This window comes from Ambystoma mexicanum, chromosome 7p (genome assembly GCF_040938575.1).
Source record: "Ambystoma mexicanum isolate Mex_15411 chromosome 7p, UKY_AmexF1_1, whole genome shotgun sequence".
In the NCBI taxonomy this organism is placed as follows: Eukaryota; Metazoa; Chordata; class Amphibia; order Caudata; family Ambystomatidae; genus Ambystoma; species Ambystoma mexicanum.
In genome coordinates this window covers 499035326-499052930 of record NC_090939.1, presented here as the reverse complement: position 1 = coordinate 499052930, position 17605 = coordinate 499035326, and the positions used below count along the sequence as shown (strand labels likewise).

General features: G+C 45.7%; 1 protein-coding gene across 3 annotated transcripts in view; it reads left to right on the top strand.

The window, feature by feature from the left end:
• USP9X (ubiquitin specific peptidase 9 X-linked) overlaps positions 1 to 17605 on the top strand; it is a 2614063-nt gene that overhangs the window by 353077 nt on the left and 2243381 nt on the right. For all 3 annotated transcript variants that reach the window (XM_069636534.1, XM_069636533.1, XM_069636535.1), the window contains exon 4: positions 8020 to 8099. In XM_069636534.1, the coding sequence (XP_069492635.1) occupies positions 8020 to 8099 (80 nt within the window). The remainder of the gene's footprint in view (positions 1 to 8019; positions 8100 to 17605) is intronic.

Below are 17605 nucleotides of genomic sequence, written 5' to 3'. Positions count from 1 at the left end.
GCATAGGATACTCATTTTACAGTATGGTAAAGACTGTTGAACAAGTGCAGAATTATTTAATTTGGACAAATGTAGCATTTGAATCAAAAACATCTTGATGGATAGTCTAAACAACCGTTTTATCAGAGAGATGGCAGAGAAGGAAGATCAAAATTGGAGACTCTGAAATGCTCTGTCACAACTACGAAGCACAGAGCATTGACAACAAGAAAATGTAGACAGATGGTCTTTCAAGAGTGATACTTGATTGCTTTTTATCTGGATGTCTCACAGGAACATTTTGTGGTTTGAAGCAAGTTTTTGCTATGAATTTAAGTTGGGCCACTACTCGTTGCTTCAAGTCATTTGTACCAGTATGTTTTGAGTGCATCCCTAATAAGGGAACAACAGAGCTGGACATAAATGCATAGCAAAGTCAAGTATTCAAGACTATAAGTATCCTGGGAAGATGGAGGGATAATTTAATTTAGTAGGCCCCAAGGGCTTAAGCACCAGAGATGTTTCTCTGCTAGGATGGTGAGGATCTTTGTGGTGGCTACTTTTGGATGTCACAAAAGGTGACCTGTTCATGAACTATTGTCTGCAGATTACCCTCTCCCCACAGGGGAGCTTGTTCAGTTTTAGTAATTATGGTGAATCGAGACATTTTAGTCCTTTTGGGCTTTTTATCTGCTTTTACACTGTGCGTCTCCTAGACACAGAACCAGGAGTTTATCCACCACCAGAGTGCTCTCGCTCTCCAGCCGACTCAAATTATTTTTGTTCCCATTTTGACTACTCTTTCTGATTGTGCCTGATGGTCTGTCTCTGGGTTTTAATGCTAGCTCTTCATTCGCATGCAAGAATGGACTAGACCATGCTGTCAACTAGTCAGTTTTAAGACACAAATACAAAAGCTCATATAGCTGATTTTATATTAAATGGTGATCATTTGAAACCAATTTATTGGTAGGTTATCCTGACTAATTTAGTTTGGTTACATCCCAGACATTCAATCAACACATGCCACTATATAAATGGTGTGGTCATTTTACAACCCCCATAATTTGGGGTTTCATTATGGTAATCATTTTACCATAATGGAACAGAAGCAATGACCTACAGGGAATACCCAGAATATATAGATGAAGGCTGCTTTAAATGGTTTAAATTCTAGGGCACCCTAAGCCAAGTCCACCATCAGAGTATGCTCTAGTTAGTGTCCTAATTAATCCTAGGGGTTTTAGGATGCCACACTAGACTAATGGAGAGAAGGCAACTTTTTATTTTTAAAAATAAACCTGACTCGTGCAAATGGGGGTGTTTAGGAAATAAACTTTTTTGGCAGTATAATCGTGCAATCATTTGCCACAAACTAAGGGGGCTAAACTAGCCTATCTTTGGATTTTCAAAGTCATTAAACCAGAAAGTCCTATTGGTTGAACTTCAAATAACTAGCTTCATAACTAACCTGCAGGTGTATATAGGTTGATTTCTCTGTTCCATCTCCTGGCAAGGTGGCAGACTGGCAACCAAGGAGCTGGAGTTGTGCCCTCACAAATTGTCCAGTAAGCTCCATACTACTACGTCCCGTCCCTTTTACTCCATACTTGTGGGATATTCCCTCCTTCCCGATGGGACCATAGCACTTTTTGATAGCATTAAAAGAAAAGAGCTTGACCTTATTACATTTTTTTACACAGGGCTGTTGTGTTTGGCTTTAGCCCTGCTTTCCTGAGCCCCTCCCAGCGCATCGCCCTTCAGTCTTTTTTTCTGCACGGTCGGGATCGGACACACTTTGCATCGTGTAGATTTTTTTCTTCTGGCTTTGTCCTTAATTACTCTTCCTTCCTTAGTACCGGAAAGTCTGTTCTTTCTTCTGCCTATGCCGGACAATAATGTTTTCACCTCGTGTTCACAACACAGCTGTGGACCCTCAAATGTTTTGCCTAGACTGCTTCGGTCCACACCATCGTTGGGACACGTGTTTCTAATGCGACTCCCTCTCGGCGCTTGCACTCGAACGAAGGGTCACCAGGTGGGAGGAAGTCTTTCAGTGTTCCTCAACCTCATCTTTGGAATTTCATCAATTAAAGAAAACGCCCGGATAGTACCTTACTTTTTAGGGCACACTCTCCGGGCGGCGACTCCTCGGGGTCATCCGGTTCTGACAGGAGACGCACTGACTAACGCTACCAGGGCTCGCCCTGAGGTACTTCATTCGAGGCCTAAACCGGATACCAGAGCGTGCTCAGATGTTACACCTGCAGGGGGTAAACATAGCTGTGTCACTCCTGAGGTTTCCTGTAAAGGGACTAAAATTTCCAGCACGGCTGACAATCCCCATCCTGGGTCTAATACGAGAGGATTAACCTTGCTGGCTCTCATCAAAGGGGCTAAACATTGTACCTGCCAGCCTGAGCAAGTGTACAGGACAAACCAACGTCTAAAGTCCTTATCCATTGGCTCTGCCGAGGATCCCTCAGAGGGCTAAACAATTGCTTGATGCTCCATTCAGAGGGGCCAAAACTACCCTGGCCTCTGACAAACCTGTGATGCAGGTCATCTCAGAAGGACTCAAAATGGCACCTCAGCCAGCACCAACTGTGTCCACCATTGTGTCTGACCCCCTAATGGTGACTGGTATGGATACCCGTCCCAATTTATTGCCGCCTCCACCTGGGCGCTCAAATCCTTTTCATACAAATTCGCTATGCACTCCGAGGATTCCCGTTCCCAACGACTAAAACGTTGCTGTTACGCTCACCTGTCTCCCACAGAGGCGCCGGTTTGATCTGGGCTGCTGCGGCCTCCTCCAGCGAAATGCGTAGGGGCGAGGTGTGTCGTTTGTCTGGCCTGTAGGATTATTCTTCTGTGGATGGAGAAAGGGGAATTAACCACCCGTGGAGTTGAGCGTAATTTCCCCCACCCCCGTTGTTCTCCCCACTGACCACCTCCGATGTCCCCTCCAAAGTCTCACCTTATGTTTTGAAGGGGCGAGCTCTCCATCCTGCTTCGAGCGCAGGGGCGCGTGATGGACCAGTTGCTCCACTGGTCAAAGGAATTGGTGAGTTCCAGGGTTATATTGACTCTCCCGGCAAGACACCGTAATTATGCAGTTCGTAAGAGCTCAAATGCTTGACCATCACTCTTATCCAATCCCATAATCTGTGGTCTTTTCCTTTATTCAGGTGCTGAGAGAAAACCAGAGTCGAGGAGTTATACCTCCAGCGGTAAAATCAGGTAAGTCTTTGGCGGGAGGTGGCTCCCCTGGATGTCCTATTGATTCACCCTGTTGTGCTTTCGTTTCCCCTTAGGGACCGGGGTACGGCGATGATGCAGTGGGAGCTGCGCCGACCCGAGGTGAGGAATGGTTCCCCCGGTGGTAAATCAGGTATGTCTTAGGGTGGTAACCAGTATTCCTCTATATGTTCCCTTGGCTCACCTTATTGTCTTTATCTTTCCCCAGGTGCCGGAATGCAGAGGGAACATGCAGGAGGCTGCGGTGAAACGTGAAGATGCTGCGAGGGACGGTGAGTGCAGCGCGGTGCTGCTGCTGGCGTTAAAAATGAAGTCTTTCCTTTGGTTCGACGATGCGATGGCTCTGGAATCAGGTAAGAAGCTGGTAAATGTCCTAGTTCTAACCTTTCTCCTTCTTTCCTTTGTTTCTAGGTGCTCCGGGTTCGAGGCGGGCGTGGCTGAAGACTGGATGCTGCTGCAGGCACGGTGAGCGTTACGCTGCTGGATGCAGAATAACGCGAAGCGTGTGCTGCTCTTCGGGCGTGGTTTTAAATAGCCCCCAAAGTAGTTCCAGGTAAGTATTCCTCCCCCGCCCCCCTTGAGTGGCAAAGAGTTCCTAGGTAAAGTAGTCCCTTCTAAGTCTCTGAGGGCTTGGATCCCTTGCAGCATGGTCTACATCAGGTAAGTCCAGGTACGTTTTCTCCTTATGAGCCTGGTGCCAAAGGCGCCAGGACTGTGTCCAGATGGCCCCTAACAGGGGTTGCTGGGCCCTGCCCCGGGAACGTGATGCCTGCTTCCGGGGCTGCTGGACCTGGTCTGGTTCCCCGGGGGTAGGCATCATGACATCTGCCTCCTACATCAGCCCCACTGCACTATGTGGATCCATACTTGGGAGGTCCTTCTTGACAACCAGTCGCAACAGAGTCATGGCGTCATAGCTCGTTTGACAAACCAGTTCTGTCACCACGACCATCTTCAGAGGTAGCGTTATTTTGCCCTTTCTAAAACCTAATGCACTCTGATCCAATGAGGGCATACTTTAAGGACCTCTTCAGGGAAATTGTTCCCAATCCTCGGGCGTCTGCACCTCCTCCAAACTAAGCTCTTCCTCTTCACCACTGGAGCGGGTCCCTGAACTTAAAGAGCCTGAGCATGCATCTCTCTGTTCCCCACTTTCACTGCTTAAGGACGATGTCACCTGATGGCCTTGACGAGGGCGATCATCTTCAGCAAATGCCTTTCATAATAGGGGCTTAGACCTTATGGTGTTCTTGGACTTTTCAACTCCTGAACCTCCTGCACAGTAAACTGCAGTGTTGTCAGGGGTTCTTGTGTTAATGTTCTCTCTCCTCCTCTGCCTGCGCCCCTTCCCGCTTCCGCTCTTTCCAATTGCTTGCTCCTTTCCATTGGAACCGCCTCCTCCTCTATCCGCTCCTTTCCCTCCTTCCCCATCTTCCGCACCTCTCTAAAATCTCTCTTCCATTCTTCTCACTTTCACTGCCTCCTTCCTCTTCTGCTTTTACCACTACTCATTCCTCTTTTTCCCTCTCATGCCTTGTTCCTTCTTCTCTCTCACCATTACTCCTCTATAATGTACATTGTACTGTTTTCTGGTTTGATTCATTTTATCTAATGCTTAATGTTTCTAATGTGTGTTGTATCTTGCTCGTTCCTCTTGTAAAGCGTTTTGGATTAAAACGCTATATAAATTCAATAAAATACAAATATACAATACAAAGTCTCAACGCTCCAGCCTTTTTCTTCAAAAAGATATTTTGGCAGAAGCCTGCATGGTGTGAGAGAAGCCACACATGGACCAACATGTAAATAAAAAAATAGACATCGGGTAAATTGCAAGCGTCTGAAGATTTTCCCCTATTCACATGTCATCTTCAGTCTTCAACTGTTGTGGCAGCGGCTACTGTACACTAATCCTCAGCATCCTCTTCCTCTGCGGCAAAGGTGCTCTCGAAGGAAGATAAAGCGCTGGAGGCGGTAGGGAAGGAAGTATTTGCAAATTCTACCCTCCAACTTCGACATGCAAATGCTGAGGCTGTTGGCATCATTATCTAAATCTGTGGAGGGAACTGCCAAACAGTTAATTCCTCAGAACAGACTTGATGATTTCAAGACCGGCATATCAGACCCCAGAGTTCTTGCCCAGGACTTATTAGAATGTGCCGCACATCAATTGGATCCTCCTGCCTGAGAGCTTATGATGGGTGTTGATGTGACTGGGCAGGCATGGTTGCATGTGACCACATTTCAAAATAGTTGCAGCAGAAGGTTCTAGACCTTAATTTCGTAGGTGAAGACCTTTTTCCACAGTTTTACTGACAATGAGTTGGCAAAGACCAAGGCAAGCACTTGACTACAAAGTCTTTATCTGTCCGAACAAAGCAGCCGACTGCAAAGTCCTCTTACCCTCAAGTCTTAATCGATTTAGGTCTTTTTCTGGGTTTCAAGGTTTCCAAGATCGCAAATTGCGTCTGCTGGACCGTTGCTGTAGCAGCCCCAAGCAAAAACTCAAAAAACCAGAAGCTGTTTTTTCTCCCAGTTAGCAGCCTCTACCTCCTGGGCCATTACTCCCTGCTCTGACAAAACCCCCAAATTATGGTTTGGAACGTTCCATACGACTCCGTAGGAGGAGGAGGGGGTAGCATCTCATTACACCTGGATGTGTGGCGGACCATCACCAAAGATCTGTGGGTGCTGTTGGTAGCCTGTTCGGGGGTCCAGCCTTCCCCTGCTGCTGACTCCTGCATCCCGTCCTCCCCTGCAACAGATTGGATCCCCCTCTCTCCATGCTGAAGGTTCCAAGCTTCTGGACATGAGGGTGATAAAGTCCATCAAGCAGAAGAGGGAGTGGGTTTCGATCCCTGCATTTTTACACTGCCGGAATCCAACCAGGCTGCCCTGTGCACTATTTTAGACCTGTCTGACTTCATTCTGCACATTACCCAAGAAAGATTCAAGATGATCACTCCCTTGCAAATCGGATCCTCCATTGCAAAGGACGATTGGCTCTGTGTGGTTGATCTTCAAGATGCATAGCTTTATATACCCAAATGGCCCCAACACTGCAAATTCCTTTGTTTTTCTGTAGGGGGTGAACACTTTCACTACCAAATTCTTACTTTCTGGCTCAGCGCTGAGAGTTTTCATGAAGATGATGGCTGTGATTGCAGTGTTTCTCAGGCTTTGATAAGTTCACAGCTATCTATGTTTGAACTGGCTCCTCCAGAGTCACTGTCTTCATACAGCAGCTTCACACATGCACCTACTACTCCAGCTGCTATTTAGGCTGGGGTTGTCAGTCAGTGAACTGGTGAAAATGGTCAATGACTGTCTCGCAGGACCTGATCGCCTTGGATTTTCGATGGAACACGCTCAATGCTAGGGTTTTTCTAACCAGCGACAGAATGAAACCTATCACACACATGTGCTCTTTTTCCTCAGTTCCACGTATGTCTGTGTGGTGGTTTCAGAAGCTTCTGGCCCTTATGGCATCCTGCGTCCTAGCAAGGTTGAATATGAGGCATACCCAATTAAGGTCAGACAAGCCGGGTCCCAGGTGACGGACCCAGACTCTCCATTAATTCCTGTGTCTCAGGAAATGGCAAACAACCATTTTTAGATCTGTGGGGACTGATCACGTTAACGACTGTCTCCTGTCCTTCATTTCAGACGTTCCATCTACCGGCATACATATATACTCATGACAAACGTACTTGTCTGATGTTGGGGGCTTACCTCAACACAGACTCTTGTTCTTCGACCCTCACAAATCTGGTAATAAAATGCCACTTTGCTGGTCTTTTGCATATTTTTCTGCCTATTGGAACACCTCAGGCGAAATGGGACCTCCATGTCGTTCTCAACACCCTTTGTTATAAGCCTTTCGAGCCCATGGCAATGGCGGATTTAAAGATCCTCACCTGGAAAGTGTTTTTTCTGGTTCCCATTACTTCAGCTAGAATAATTTGGCGAACTACAGGCTCCTTCTATAGAAGAACCTTCTCTTTTTTTCCACAGTCTCTGCACATTTTACCATCTGGCCATGTGCCTTAAGTGGTTGTCCTCGGTTTCCTCATATTCACTCTATATCTCATCTTCTGGCATGCTCATCTTTCTTTGGGTTCTCATTACTGCTTTTTGCTGATCACACACACACCTTACCCCTACATATCTCCCCCTTTCCTCCACATTGTTGGGAGTTCTTTCCCACAGCGACAGGACCAGAGCCTTTTTGTCCAGCACAAAAGTCACAAATTGTGCAGATGTCATGGCCAAGCCCTTCTGGGTGCCACCCTCTGCTTCGCCCTCCAGCCCATTTATCTGCACATTGGCTAGCACACAAGGTAAGAATCCCTTTTATTCCCCCTATGTTTTTCCTTTTTGTTCTCTCCTCTGCTACCTCTGCCCCAGTCATCTTTACCATTTACCTATGCATTCTAGATCCAGATTTTCCTTTTGCAGCAGATGGGTGGCATGTTTTATAAGTGCCCATCTCTCTGGGCTGGAGCAGTGCTGCTTGAGTTAATTTATTTTTCATGTGTGCACTCACTCTTGTACCCGTTTTCCTTTGCTCCGCTCCTTCAACAACTTAATGTGATCTGCACAGGATTGCGAGCAGGCAGGGGAAAATGAAAACTGCTGTCCCCTGCTTTTATGTGGTAATAGGAAAAATGACTTAAAATAATAGTTGAGGATTGGTGCTTTCAACTTTGTCAAGCATATCAGTGAAGTTGTGTTTTTTTTCTTCAAAAAAAATCAGCATTTTAAAATTTTCTTTTACAGACCTCGTTGGGTGGTTCCAGTTTTGCCTAAAGGGGAGTTAGAAGTTCTTTTAGAAGCTGCTATTGATCTTAGTAAAAAGGGTAAGTGTTAACTCTTTGTAGTATTAATTATTCCAAGAAGTTGGTTTGATCTGCAGAATGTTACAGCTGACCAGAATCCGTTGATTGAGTGCGTGTCCATCTATCAAATCTTTATTGTATTGCAAAAATAGTAATTACAACAGATCAAAACGTACAGAATTGTTAAAAAAATACAGTGCTTAGAATAACTTCAGAAAGACTTGGTTCAATCTAAAATAAAAGGATCCACAAAATTGAATTTATACAAGCTATGAATAAAAACCTCAGTGATGCTGAATGCTGCTGTATTCAAGAGCAAGGATACTCATGGTGTGGTCCCCGGGGGCACTCTAGGCCTTTCGGACCATTGGCTGTACCCCCACATCCTCATTTTGAGTTATGTCTGCTGCAAAGACAAACACTGCAGCAATGAATCTGCTCAAAGTTTAGAGATTTTCTGCTGAAACTTTGAAATGTTATTTTACCATCGACTTGTTTTATTGCCAGTCTTCCAGTCACTGGAGTGAATTGAGAGCAGCCACAAATAATAAAATATTTTAATATATGTACAATGCGAGAGGAAGATGCATCATGAACAAACAAAAAACATTGACAAAGCCATATAGGTTGGCTTGTGAATTGTACATTTTTTGTGTTGGCACCCAGGTTGCACACTTGAGTTTAAAGATGCAGCATTACATGTGCAGGCTCTAACTACAATGATAAACAAGCACAGCCTCAAATGCCCCAGGAATACCATCAATGCTAAATAATATATTGCATGCTTCATTTAGTTCTAGTTGCTGTCTCCATATACAGTGTGCAACCTTAAATGCCACAGAAATACCAGTTACGGTCTTAAGCATGGTATATAACGCAATGTATAGCGCACCTTTCTCAAATCCAGTTGATGCAATCATACGCCAAGTGCAGGCTCAAATGCATTCGTAACACCACCCACTTTCAGTTATTAATTCTTATCCCTGGTATAATATGTAATGTTTTATAAAGCACGTAATGATTCCTCCCACTTCTAAGCACGTAAAAAGAGTTGCTGTTATGACCCTGTTTAATGGCACTCAATTTATCAACCTCAAAAGAATGAAAGGCTAAGTCGACTCTTCAGCAAGATTCAGACTTGCCACTGGAAGGCCCCCCATGTGATAGGTGGTAACTTTACTTCTGAGCTTTCCATGCAGACAGCTCCGATAGCAAACACGTGTGACCTACTGTACAGCTTCCCACATCTATGTGTTACCATACTTCGTATTTTGTTTGTATTTATAAAGAGCTTTCCGCAAAGCGCTGTAAGTTTAGTGAAAAACCTGAAGGTGTCACCAGCTAGTCCCCGGGGATCTGTCATCCCGGTGGCCAGGACACGGCCATTGCTTTTGGGTCCAGTTCCTGGGGGTGGACTGGTGCGGGAGGATCACCTGGGCGAGGGGGGTCTCCGGGGAGTGGAGGTCGGGCACTGGATAGAGAGACGCGGTATCCCCATCCCTGTAACACCTTTACCCCATCCTACCAGGTCTGATACTTAGGAACTCGACCCCACCAGCCCTTTCCCCTTCAAAACACAAACTTTCTCACAGACAGCTTGCTATGAGAGAAATTAACACCCGAGCCATATACCTGACATGCCCCAATACAATGGCCAGGCAGCGTCGGTCAATTACTGACCATCACACACACACCTGACTTCATTACACTTCCCACACGGATAAAAGGGGGTGCACAAGGGCACCCTCGGAGCAAGGCAAATCACACGAGGAAGCAGTTCCAAAATGGCAGTTTAACATGTGGAGAAAGAGGGTATCGGAAGGAGGGAAGTGCCGTTTACCTTTTTGACGAGGGACCGCTGCTTTCATGAAACCTTGATAATAGAAAGCGTAAGACCATGAAACCAGGCTGAAGAATCCTGCATTGTGTGTTGGAGGTATCCCAGGCCCTCCCACGTTGATAATCGAGGTTGGGAGAATAAGTTGCTGCCATGGTACTGTCCTGGTCTCCTATGACAAAGCAGCGCCAGTGAAATCAACACAGCCGATTAGTTGGGGAGGCCGAGACCAGACAGGTCTGTGTTGAAGCCAATGTTGCAAGCAGCAACATTCTATGGTGAACGCTGAAGTGAACAGTGTGTTGAAATGCATGTGATAAACAATGGGAGTAAAATTGAACAGATGGGTGAGTGAACTTTTAAACCAAGATCCAATATCTTTGACAGAGTGGTCCGGCACTACGTGCATGCTCATTCGAAGGTCTCTGTAAGGTATGCAACTGAGAGGTGAGAAAGGTGAAATCAAAGTGGTCCTGTGAAGGGTCAAGCAAAACCCTGTGGGCAATCGAAAGTCTTGGTGTTGATACTGCCAAACAAGTTTGTGTTAAAAGAAAGTTGGTCCAAGCCAGAGCGAGGGAGACTGAAATGAAATATGTTATTTATATTGCGCTCGTACACAAATGTTTCAGAGCGCGACCAGACAAAAAGGGAGGGGAACAAGGGAGAACAAAAAAGAAAAACGGCTATTTTACTGGGCCCAGTGACATTTAAGAAAGCGTAAGTGTATGGAAAAGGGAAACGGGGGAAAGTGCATGGAGGGGGGGGGGTGTGGAAAATGTGAGGCAGAGGAAATAAATATTGCATCAAATAAATAATAAATAAGGGCGATAAATCATGGTAGTGCAGCCAGCAAGTGACAGTTGAAAGTTAGTCAGAAAGGTATGTCTAAGTGCAGAAGAAAAGTGGGTGGGGGACTAGATGGTTACAGATACAGAACCCTAGTGCAGAGGGTGGCCTGGAGGCAGTGCAGGAGTGTGAGCAGGTACCTGAGCCCAAATGACAGAGGGTGGCCAGGTGCACAATGCCAAGAGAAGAAACGAATCAACAGGGGAGAAGGGGGGAGGGGGCAAAGCCAGAGGCAAAGAGGAAGGTCTTGAGATGCTTACGGAACCAGAGATGGTTTTCCTCAAGTTTCAAGGAGGCCGGGAGGCTGTTCCAAAGGGAGGCACCAGCCGAAGACGGAGATCTAATCCCAGCTCGTTTCTTTGCAAAACGACTAACCCTGAGGGAGTTGGAAGTAGTGGAGCGAAGGGCTCGAGATAGGAGGTATTTACGCAGGGAGCCCGCACCAAGACCCTCTCACAGCGGACTCTGTGACCCGCAAACTCTCCCCCCCTCCCCAGTCGAGCTGTTACCTCCCACGGACTGCTTTCTCACCCAGACACCTTTGTAACAAGCTCAGCCCTTCCATAACCAATCAGACTAAAGGCCTGGTGAAGGGAGCCCCAAAGACCCAGGGCAACCCTCCTTATAACAAGCATTTGGGTCTCACTCAGCAGAGAGGTCCTCCCAGACTGGGAGCTAATAATCCATCCGCGCAGTGGAGCCAACTAGGGTAATAGACTTCCTAACCTTTGACCTACCTGGGTGGTGGCCCCCGAGAACGCACCCGGGGCGTGGGCTAGCCTAAGGTAAACGCACTCGGATAGCTCAAACACCTGGAACAAGCCCAAACACTGGACCATCGAAGGGCAAGATGCCCCTTTTTAAGTTAGGGGGATCCTCTGCCCTTCCCCCGCACAAGCGTACCAGGATCCTGAGGGGACCAGGAGGAACCAAGGGGAGCAGACACACAGGGGCATCCCCCACCCCACCCCTGTCAGACGAAGACCCAATGAAGGTGGGAAGTCCCTACGTTGGGACAGGGGAGGCAGACTCCCATGTTCCGGCACCAGGGACAGAATTATCGAGGGGGCAGGTCCCCAACGTCACACAACCCCCGAAAGTGTTAACGGCCAGGGATACGACCCAGCTGTGCAATGTCCAGAAGATTGGACCGGAGCCCTTGAAAAGGGGAATCCCAACTACACTTTAAAGATCAAGGAAAACAAACTGGGACCCCCCCCCCACTTAAGGTGTGGACCCCCAGGACCTCTCCCTCGGGCGTGTGTACCTATAGGGACGTTATTTGTTCATTAAAGGCGGTCTGCAGGGATCCCAACTGAACCTGGCAGTGATCTATGGTCTGAACAATGGTCGGGCACAATTCTGGGAGGGATGAGGGATAAACTAAATCTTTATTGAGGGCACACTAATAGTAGGAGGGTACTTTAATATGGTGATAAACCCGTTGAGAGAGAGAAAGAGAATGACACCTCATGACCCTTGGCGGTGGGCGACCCAATTTCAGAGTTTTCTGCAAAATCAATCTTTAGCAGGGCCTGGAGAACACGCTCCCGAGCTTGGTCACAGGGGGCCCCCATACGCATACTTCTCCAAAATTCATGAATCCTTCTCAAGAATTGACTCCATTCTGGTAGATGGCACCCTACGTGCCGACACGCTGGACCATAGGGTAGACCCAGTCCCCTGGTCCGACCATGACCTGGTGAGAATCACCCTGATGGGAGGGTGTTGATTCATACCGTGCACCGCTACCACCCAGGAGCAGTCTCCAGGCACAGAACCAGGAGGATCTCACATCTGTGAGTGTTTTGCATGTGGAAGTTTGTGCACGAGGCCTTGTGTGTTGTAACCATATGGGTAAGATTCTGTGCCTCGGGTCTTTGGTAGTGTTTTTTTGTTGGTTTTAGTGTTGACTGAGGATTGTGGTGCATTTGGTTGTGCAAACTGGTTAGATAGTGGCCAAATGGATCCAGATTCACGGGTGGCCGTAGCTGTAAGATTATCTGGTGTCTTGGTATGTTATTTCGTCGTTAACGGTTTATGGACTATGTGGGTGCTTCACTCTAATTGTGCCTCAGCATCTGGAGATGCCTGGTGCGAACATAGCCAGAACTATGGCTCCAGGTTCCACCTGAATGGATCCAGAAGGAACACACTGTAGATTAGATGGTCGGGATATTTGCGTATGCTTTTCCCCCCGGCCCAACTTCTCAACTGAGTAATCCACAAGATGCTTCAGGAACACTTACCAATGATCCTGGCTGCTTCAATGTGGGCATGCCAGACATGGTTTTCCTGCCTACCCAAAATGTCTGATTGCCCACCAATAAGACTGTCCAGCCCTTACAACATATCACAGCATCAAGGGACAACCCTCCACCCGCATCTTCACAGTCAACTTAGCAGGTTGGCTCCTGAAGTCATACTTTGGACATCTTAATGTAGCTGTCTGATGCACGGGCATTTTAAGAGAAGCAATTAAACATTACACTGGACACGGCTACTTAAATGGAAGCAGGTTGTCATATGGTGTAGAAAGTTCACCTTCAGACATAGTACACTATCTATTTCACCTGTTCGACTCGGGCATAGTATTCAATGCTCTAAAAGTCAATTTAGCCGCTCCTTCTGCTTGCACCATGACACCTTGCTCTGTGAAGTAGTGTAGGTAGTGTAAAATCTATTGTATGGAGGGCTCTTTCTTTCGAGTTTTGTGGGTTCTGGATAAATGCTGGCATTTCAACAGATTGGCCGACGTGGAATTTGGAAATTAACTTCGGTGCTAACCGTGCATGTGTTCATAGGACCACCTTATTTTTTTGCATCATGACAAAAGATTGAGACAAATGATCCTTGTAGCTCACTTACTCTTCTTATAGAGCACATGGCTATAAAGAAAAGCAGCCTTGTAGCTAAGATCCTTGAGGCTTGCTTTATGCATGGCTTCAAAGGGAGGGCACATGAGCTTTCTTAAGACAATGTTTAAATCCCACCCTTGGAGTGGATGTGCAATTGCGGGATAATACTCTTTCCCCCGTTCCATGAAGGCTTCTACAACAGAAATCTTACACTACTAGGTAATAAGACATTTCACCATTGAAGGCCACCAATATCTAGCCACACTAGGGAGTCCCGGCTAGACAGGGTTTTGAATGTTTGCTTATTATTGCAGGCCACCTACCAGCCGCCTAGCCATTAATAATGAAGTACTCCCTGCTACCAATAAAAAGGTAAGCAGCTGATCCTAGTGCAAACATAAATGCACATAAATTCGATTCTGTAAATTTATACTGAGTTGTTTCCTACAGATAGGACCCGCGTCCCTTGACCAGCGATTCACACTTAGCGATACCTGTCTGACCCAGTGTCATTTATCAGCTTCCCGTGATTCAGCCATCGGCAGACACTTTAAGCATCACCTGTTGAAACTAGACAGGGATTACTAATTCAGTCATTGTGTTTTCTCAATCTCATTGATCTCCCACCGACCCTGATGGCACCTTCCCTCACTGTGCCTTATTTATTTTCGACAGCACACGCAGAACACCCAGACGTCCCAGTCTCCTTGTCCTGACGAAGGCCCATTTAAGAAAGGCTTACATTCCAGCCACAGAAGGGCCGAAACAATGTGGTGTAGACTTTGAGTTTAGAGTCAGTGGTGTAAAATACTCAGTTTTCTGTATAACTGTGTTGACTTGTACTAAACATTGTATTTGTTCAAAAGTTTTGACCCCTGTCTTGCTATACCTTGACAGTAGGATATGTAGTATGTCCAGTATGTGTACCTGATTCCAAGTAATGCATCTTGAGAAATTACCTCTTGTAACTAACATTACCGTTGAAATACAAAAATGGTGTTCTGTGTTGTCTCCCAGTAGAAATTCATGTGATTGTTTTGAACTATAATGAAAATTTGAAAAAATTGAGATGTGTGATTATTATTGATCTGTGTAATTTGTTTTCTCATGTGCCAAAGGGGGTTGTCTGTGTTCCACTGACCCGTTCAATTGTCTGACAGGTTATTTATTGTGTACTTACTTGTTTCTAAGAAAAACACAGTGCCCTGTGTACAAATTAAGGCCAGCAAACACTTAAGTCAAACCCCAAACATTCAGAATGGCAACAACGTTACAAGCCGTCATCTCATTGCTCAAAAAAGGACTTTATGGTAGCACTGAATATGAAAGATGCATACTTTCATATTTCAATGCTGCCAGCACATCCAAATTATCTTCAGAGTAGGTCAAGTGTATTATCAGTTCAAGGTGCTCCCCTTTGGGGATTGCATCAGACCATCTGTATTTACAAATGTACTAGCAGTAGTGGCAGCATACCTACGTAGAGAAAGTATTAGTGTACTCTTATCCCGACGACTGACTAATAACTGGAGAAACGCCAGAAATATGTCGTCTAAATAGGTAGAATTTCTTTTTTTTGCACAAACTGGGCTTTCTTATCAACAGAAAGAAATCCAGCTTAATCTCCATTCGTCAAAAACAATTCCTTGGGGTAGTAATTCATATCAAAGACACAATGGTCTTTCCCTCCAACGAGAGGGTCCCAAACCTTATACATTAAATACCTTGTCATACAGTCGGTTGGCTGATAAGTCGGAAACGTTATGCGCCTTCTCGGCATGGTGGCATCCGGCATCTTCATAGTGCAACATGGAAGGCTACTTATGTGTCCAATGCAAGAGTGGTTCGCAAAACAATGGTCGCAGGCAGAGGGCAATTGGGACGATCTAGTCGTAGTTTAGCAAACATGGTGACAGCAATTCAGTGGTGGACAAAAGAGAACCTATTACAGGGAAAACCTTTTTGTCAGTTAAATCACACATCACTCTCAGGTTGGGGAGCCCATTGTCTCTGCAAAACTGCACAAGGAATGTGGACACACAAACTTGCCATGAAACATATCAACACTCTAGGATTGCTATTAGTTTACAAAGCACGACAAGCATTCCAACATCAATTGTGAAAAATGTACTAATTATTACAGATGGCACAACAAACATTTTCATAAATCAACAAACGGAGCGGGACTCAATCTCTGGCTGTACACACTAGCTCAGAAGATCTGGAACTGGAGCCTTCAAAGAGGAATACATCACCAATCTTGACATGTTCCAGGGTAACACAACTTTCTAGCCGACAGGCTAAGCAGAATTACGTATCAGCCCGCATAACAAAAGTGGGACTTAAATTGGGACATTCTAAGCAACATTAAAAGAAATCGCAAAATGCCTAAGTTACGCCTGCAGTTTATCACAGAAGGAATCCCAGGGGAACGCACTGTGGATTAGGTGATCAGAGATATTTGCTTACGCTTTTCCTCCGACCCCCCTCTTAAACAGAGTAGTCCGAAAAAAGATGGACAAGGAGAAGTTAACAATGATTCTAAAAGCCCCAATGTATGCTCCTCAGATGTGGTTCTCTTACCACGAAATGTCCATTTGTCTGCCGATGAAACCAACATGTCCTTACAACATGTCACATGATCAGTGGTTAACCCTACATCCTCAACCTCACACAGCCACAACCAACTCGGCAGCTTTGCTCCTTAAGTCATATAGTCTGGTCACCTTAATTTGCCTGTCAGATGCATGGAAAATCTGATGGATGCCCGTAAGCCCCCAAGACTAGACACTGCTACTTTAACAAACTATTTGCTTTTTGGTGTAAAAAGTCAAATAACAACCCAATTGACGGACCTCACCATATGTAGTGCACTAACTATTGCACTTTAAAGACTCTGGCCTTGTTTTAAATTTGTTAAAAGTTCATCTAGCAGGGCTATCTGCTTATACAACTTTGCAGAATAAAGTCTATTGGTAGAGCGTTCCAGTTCATGGAAGAAGTACAATGGCGTTGCCCTCCAATTGCAAACCCACCTCCAGGATGGGATTTAAATATTGTCTTTAGTAAACTCAAGGGATCCCCTTTTGAGCCAATGCATAAAGCAAGCCCCAAAGATCACTTACAAGGTCACTTTTCCGGATAGCAATTACATCTATTCAGAGAGTAAGTAAGCTTCAAGCATTATCTGTGATGGAGCCCTTTGTCACAAAGCACAAAAACAAGGTGGTCTTAAAACACCCACGATTCGTACCTAAATGCATTTCTAAGTTTCATCTCAATCAACTGAATAGCCAGTTTTCTTTCAAAATTCTGGGGAATGAGCACTCCACACACTGGATGTTCGAAAGGTAGTCACACTACCTAAACATGACTAAACCATTCAGGATAACCTAACAGTCCTTTCTTTATTTTGCAGCCAAGGCTACTATCTCTAGGAGGATCGTAATGCGCAGCCTGCACTATTACACATTATCAAACAAGACACTTCCATTGATACATAAAGCACACTCCACACCTGGTAGAAGGGATACATTGCTAACATGCCACTACAAGCTATCGCCAAGGCTGCCACATGGAGTTCAGTAAACACTTTCACACAACCTTGTGTTACACAAGCCAGGAATGACTCTCAGGTTGGACAAGCGGTGCTAAAACAGTCGTTTGTCTCTGTTCCTTTTATCACCCTCCTCCCCCCCCTGCCTTTTCTGGTACTGCCTGCTAGTCTATGCAACACATGTTATTTTAAGCACTTCCACAAGCCTCCGTAGACAAAAATTGCATACCTGTAATCATCTTGCTGATGCTTGTATCGGTTTCGATTCACATGCACCCATCCATCCTCCCCCCGTGAGTAGAAATGCCATAGACAACAGTTTTTTAATGTGAGGTTTTTTCAAACAGTTCTTCAGTCACAATACACTCAACGCAACCTTGGGGTCCTAAAAATAACAATCTGAGGACCTCGACGTGTGAGGATAATGTGT